The sequence below is a fragment of the Vicia villosa genome, linkage group LG3 (assembly GCF_029867415.1).
Source record: "Vicia villosa cultivar HV-30 ecotype Madison, WI linkage group LG3, Vvil1.0, whole genome shotgun sequence".
Classification (NCBI taxonomy): domain Eukaryota; kingdom Viridiplantae; phylum Streptophyta; class Magnoliopsida; order Fabales; family Fabaceae; genus Vicia; species Vicia villosa.
The window spans coordinates 49,146,411-49,152,517 of record NC_081182.1 but is presented as its reverse complement, the minus strand read 5'-3'; the positions used below and the strand labels follow the sequence as shown (position 1 = coordinate 49,152,517).

General features: G+C 28.6%; 1 protein-coding gene across 2 annotated transcripts; it reads left to right on the top strand.

The window, feature by feature from the left end:
• Positions 1-385: 385 nt before the first annotated feature.
• On the top strand, positions 386-1,287 carry LOC131655669 (uncharacterized). Of its 2 annotated transcripts, none has more exons than XM_058925502.1 (3): positions 386-580; positions 685-747; positions 1,015-1,287. In XM_058925502.1, the coding sequence occupies exons 1-3, from the start codon at positions 437-439 to the stop codon at positions 1,150-1,152; spliced, it is 345 nt and encodes a 114-aa protein (XP_058781485.1). In that variant the 5' UTR covers positions 386-436; the 3' UTR covers positions 1,153-1,287. The 2 variants fall into 2 exon arrangements, with proteins under 2 accessions (XP_058781485.1, XP_058781484.1); XM_058925501.1 differs by having other exon boundaries at positions 1,006-1,287.
• Positions 1,288-6,107: the final 4,820 nt, after the last annotated feature.

The window sequence follows — 6,107 nt, the reverse complement described above, 5'->3', positions numbered from 1 at the left end:
TAAATTAATAATGATGTAACCACCCACAAAGTATGGTAACTTTTTGTTTGTCATGTACTATAAACCTATGGTTAATTTCATCAAGTAGTAAAGCCTATGAAACCTACAATCATCAGTGGCTTCTGCCATTTGTTTATCACAATCTGTTCTTCATCGCCATGCCTGCCACGTTAGTGTTTCTCTTCAAAATCACAGCTGTGCATTCATCTCACACTCTACACCCTTGCCCCCCTTTTCATGATTCTAGTCAAAGATGCCATTTTTTTTATTGCTTCCAATTTTGGTAAAAATAAATAACTTGTGTTTTATTGTCCTTTATTTACTCTTTTTTTTATTATAAATAGACCTTCAATGTTAGCCTTAAGGCAAGCTCATTTGTATTTGTGTTTTATTATTGAGTGTAAGTGTAAGGCTGTTTTTCTCTCTGCTAGTAAAAATGAATAACCAAGTTGAAGAGAAGAAGAACAATGTCGAGGCTGAGAAACCGAAACCGACTGCTGGTCCTTCCAACCTTGAAAGAACTAGTTCTATTGACAATGAACCAAAAACTTTACTTCAAGAAGAATTAAACTTAGCAAGGGTTAGATTTTTTTTTAATTTATTTTCTTGAATTTCTCTTCTTTTTTTTTGGTTGAATTTCTCTCTATTTTATATGTATAATTAAATTGAAAAATATTTTTGCAGGAACAAGCTTGGGGAGTTATCAGCACTCACCCAAAAGAGGAGGCGCTGAAAATATTCTTGAAGGTAAACATTAATTTTTTAATTATTTATTTTTCTTTTGTGTTGTACTTTTAAGTTTTATTATGGATCTACTACCATTTTTTTAATTTTTTTTCTAAATGCAACAGGATCTAACATGCACTACATTATTTAAGTACTTACTCAAACTAGAATTAGTCTACTTCATCTAAAAAAGCTTATACATTGTTTAATCATTCTATCAAAACTCAAAGGTGAAAAATTATGAGACATGCATGATATGTTCTTAAATTTTGGTGTTAGGGGTTGAAGCCTGTCACATGCTCTAAGCAGCCATCATCAGAGGATGGTGTTGTATATGATGACTCGGATGATGATACTGTGTATAATTACTCAGATGAGGATTTTGTGTATGATGCCGAAGACGAAAATGAAGATGATGATGAATAAAATTTTTATTGAAATTATTGAAAGTAAAATTTGGAAGAGTACTTTTTATTAAAATAAAATAATTTACTTGTTTGTATTATCTCATGTCTTTTGTGGATTCATATTAAAATTAAATATGTCTTATGGATTTGATAATTTTAGGTTGCAAAATAATTATTTTATTTTTATATATTGCATGCAAAAACAAAAGCTTTTATGGAGTGTCAGTAAAAAAAACTTCTTAACGTTACTCTAGCTATTTCTTGAAAAATTAACTCTGTGGTGGCAGATAACACTAATACAAATAAATTTGAAAACAGGCTTAGTTGTTCTAAAAGCTCTTATGAACTACCATCATTTCCAAGAATTTGACTACTTAATTTCAAATGAAATAACAAATGTAAAAATAATTGTGCCTTTGTTTGGTAAAAAAGACATTGGATACTTTATAGGTTAACTTTTTGGGCATAAATTTATTGATAGCTTTTTAAATTAAATTGATAACTAATAAATAAAAAGATTAAATTTATAATATCGAGTAGAATTATTTTTTGATTCTAAATTATAAGATATTTTCGATATTTTTTACAAAATAAAGTGGAAGTGGAAGGTAGTTAAAAGGAATAGGAAGTTTAGAGTTCAAATTATTACTAATATATATACATACATTATTAAAATTTAATTTCTAGAAGTTAATGATTAAACAAATATTTTTATTTATAATAGCTCTAAAGTAGCACTAATAATTTTCTTTGTTGAATTTCCATAAACTAAATAAGATTAAGTATTTTTTTAATATATGTATTTTGATCTATTTTATTTAGTGTCATTTATTCATAAAGAAGTTGTACAAGGCTAGTATGATTCTTTCCTAAACTTAACTAGTTATCCATCTAATTTGATTAGGTGTTTCTTTTTTATCTTTTATATTTATTTAAAATAATAATTAATTGGATTGATTTTAATAATAAAATAAGTGTACTTCATTTATTAAAATACTTTTATTAATAGTAGTTAGTAGTGAAGTAGTTAGATAAATTAAATACAATAAATAAAAATAAATTAACAATAATATAGTAATAAATCCTGAGAATGTTTAATGATTGTCTTTAATAACAAAATTTATATATAGAAATTAGAAATAAAATCTACAACAACATGCTTAAAGTATTCAATGGAAACTCGATGAGTAGTATTGCATGCTACCCATTCATAAAATAAACATTTTCTTTGTGGTTGCACCATAAGTGCATGAGCAATGAGTATATGCAAGTTTTGTAAAATGTTAAATATTTAATGAATATTTTAATAGTTGTGTGTTAGGGTTTGAGTCATATTATTAAAGCTTTTGCAATTTAGTGGACCCACAAAGTCCAATCCTTATACACAATATTGGGGTTGGTACAAGCATAGAATTCAAGTACAACGCTTTATAGAAAATAAAGGCATAGAAACATGCAAGAACAACGGGAACAAGGTTTGATCTGTGTGTGGTTTGGACTCAGAGTGAGAAAAACACTACAGACAGAGAACAAATAAGACAAATGAATGACAGTTTCTTTATACTTCAAAAACAAGATTATTGTCACTGTGTTGGTCGTGGGCACCAATGTGTTTCAAACCATAAATCCCTTTGATTTGTTATTTATTTATTTAAATAAACAAATGGTTTAGCGAAAAGTATGTTTTTGAAAGTTCTTATAAATATTATTTTTTTTAAATGACACTTTTTTAATTTTTTTTAAAACACCTTAAATCAAATTGAGTTCGATTATAGTTCTCCATAACTCAAGGATTAGTCTATACATTTGCGTCTAGAGGATATATGATTTATTAAGAAAATTCCATTTCGACAATTTTTTTCATGTAGAATTTCAAATAACAAGTATGAGAATTACCTCTTAATAATTAACTACATAATGGTCATTAAAGTTTAGTCTAGTAGTGAGGGTGTACTTTCAAACACTCAAAATTTCAAATTATTGACAATAGCAAATGTAAGATTTTAGGTTACAATAATATGTACATGAGATTGATTTTTCTTTTTGCTTTATAGATTTTCATTATAGTTTGATGACTTAGAACCTTCCTTAGGGATATATGTCTTAGAGGATAGTTGCCAACATGTCATATAGCCCTGTTTTTAAACGATTTGGTTGAATGACCTTGATATGTGTCATACCTCAAAATTTTCCCACCATACTTCAAGATATTTTGGATCAAGCGATTTCCTCAGGCTCATATGACTTTCAGATGCTCAAGGCCACACAAGAATTGGGCATACCTATCTTCCTCCTAAGCAAGAGGGCTCTAACTAGGGTTTTGTTTCTTTTCAGGGAAATGAGATTTTTGATACCTCAAGGGGACTTCATGGCTTCCCATATGCTTCAAAGAACCCCCATGCCAAGTTTCAAGCTATGATTCACAAGATTGCCCAGTCAATTGCTCAAATGGTCAACAGTCGACTATGCTAGGTTAAAAGTCAACTATGGTCAACCTACAGTCAAAACTCCTGATTTTTTATCAACATCAATATTTTGAGGTTATATTCATCATTTGATCAAGGGTTGATCATGAATCATCAAGAAAAGCTCCAAGATCATCAAAAGTCCAAGTTTCTAAATTAGGGTTTTTAAGGAGAAAGTCAACTAAACTTTGACCGGCCATAACTATCACATGGTTCATCAGAAATTGTCCAACCAAAGCTTATTCTTAAGGAAATTCAATTCTCTACAACCTTCAAGTTGGCCCCAAACCCAAGAAATGCTTCATTTGAGAGATATGAGCCAAGACATTACAGGTCCTTCTAGAAGTCAACAAAAAGTTGTCTTTTGTCAAAGCCAATATCATCAAGATAAAATCTCCAAATGCAAAAAAGGTTCCAAAGTGGGTTGTAGAGGACATCTTTAGCTTTCCAAAGTTTGTCTTTATTTTCTTTTGCTGACTGAGCCTGCAGAGCCACATCGCTCTTCAAGTTGCTTGCAGCTCTTTCAGCCATTCTTTGTTCATGAGATTCTAGCGTCCCTTGAAGCTCTTCTTTTGTCAATTTCGAAAAATATTTTGATTCTTCTATGGCTACCACTATGTGAACGAACTTGGGATCCAAATATGATCATCTTTTCTTTCTTAGGTGCAAATATGATGAATGTCAAAACATATATGATTTCAATTATTGCTCCTGTGCCATTTATTGTTGATACTAGTATGTTGTGTGGAGACACAAAAGGAAGACCATACCTATGGTTCTAAGAAATTAGAAGAGACTAAAAAGGCTAACACTTTTAAAGTAAAAATACAATTCAAGCAAAAACTAGCTCACCAAACAGAAAGAAGACAATTGAGCAGTGTCATAACATATGGAATGCCTTAAAACTGCTCTGTTGATTTGTTCACTATAATCCTCTTAAATGTAATCATGTACAAAACTCAATTGGTCACAATTTTTTCTCAAAACTTCCCTACTCCACACATTCAAAATAAAAAAAGTTGTTTTCATGCATTTGAATTGTGTCCAGAATCTCCATTAAATAAAATAATTATCATTTATAAAAATATTTATAAGTGGTAAATTAGAGACGCTTTCAATCCACAGTATGAAATTGAAAAGAATAGACACGCTTTCTATCAAACACACTTTTAATTGAGAATGTCACATAGGGAAGGAATCATCTAAGTAATACATACACCGGTGCCAAATAGAGGAATAGAGCAGAAGCATTTCCTGAACCAACCAAGAAAAACAATAAGAAACAGAACAATTGTATGCTAAAGTTAAAAGGGATCATTAATTAGTAAACTCACCAAATATGCCAAACAAAATGTGTGCAACATCCATGAAGTTGAATATTCAATTCCCCTCTTTTCTTCAACTTAATGTACAAAAGTTGTTGAGATGAGAGAAACAAAGTGGTGAAACAATGCTAATTAGTTTCTTTAGAAATGGTAATGGAATGTTATGATAATATGAGAGATAACATGTTTAAGGTGAAACAGGGAAAATTGTAATTTTTTAAAGTGATCTTATCTGTAAGATTTTATGCTTAGAGATGATTTACCTTACAAAACTGTACAAATGGATTCAACTGCTCTTGTTAGAGTTTAATTTATATTGATCCAATGTCTCGAATCGGAAACGGTTTTTACCTTCTTCATACTCAAACTTAAATCCCTGAATTAATTCTTGTTTCTTGTGTTGATTCTCACCATGGATGAAGAATTATAACGTAAGCTCGTGCTAAACGAAATCAGGTTGGATTCGAGTATCTCTGTTACACCACAATCCATGCAGTGAAATCAATTTTTTAATAGAAACGTTTATTTTTCTCAACATTAAATTATATTAGAAATAATAAAATAAAACAATCTTAAAACATTTCATATATATATATATATATATATATATATATATATATATATATATATATATATATATATATATATATATATATATATATATATATATATATATATATATATATATATATATATATATTTCAAATATTTTAAATAATAAAATACAAATTAAAATATCAAATCATTGAACATATATTCAATATTGTAAATTATCAAAACTAAATAATAAGTTATATAATAAAATAAATGGTGCAAGTTTGGAGTCGGTACTAGGATTTTCATTATCTAAATTGTCTTCAAATTTTGTAATTAAAAAAAAAATGTAAACTCAAACCCCAACTTAGTTAAAGCGGCTTAAAAGACTAAAAGATTATTTATAGGCTTCATTCTACCATTAATATAATTAAAAAGTAATTAATATAATTAAAAAGTCATTACCCATTAAAAGTCATTATCATTCATCACTCAATATAATGATCATTTAACTTAAGACTCTTAAAAAATAAAATTATTGGACCACTTAAATGGGGTTATCATTAACAATTACTCCATCCGTTCCTTTTTAAGTGTCGTTTTAGAAGAATTTTTTTGTTCCTATTTAAATGTCGTTTTATAATTTAATG

Bases quoted from the DNA above. Each gene is read 5' to 3' on its own strand.
- LOC131655669 (XM_058925501.1), top strand. From the start codon at position 437: ATGAATAACCAAGTTGAAGAGAAGAAGAACAATGTCGAGGCTGAGAAA. The intron at 581-684 runs GTTAGATTTTTT...ATATTTTTGCAG, and splicing joins AAGAATTAAACTTAGCAAGG to GAACAAGCTTGGGGAGTTAT. The intron at 748-1,005 runs GTAAACATTAAT...TTTTGGTGTTAG, and splicing joins CGCTGAAAATATTCTTGAAG to GGGTTGAAGCCTGTCACATG.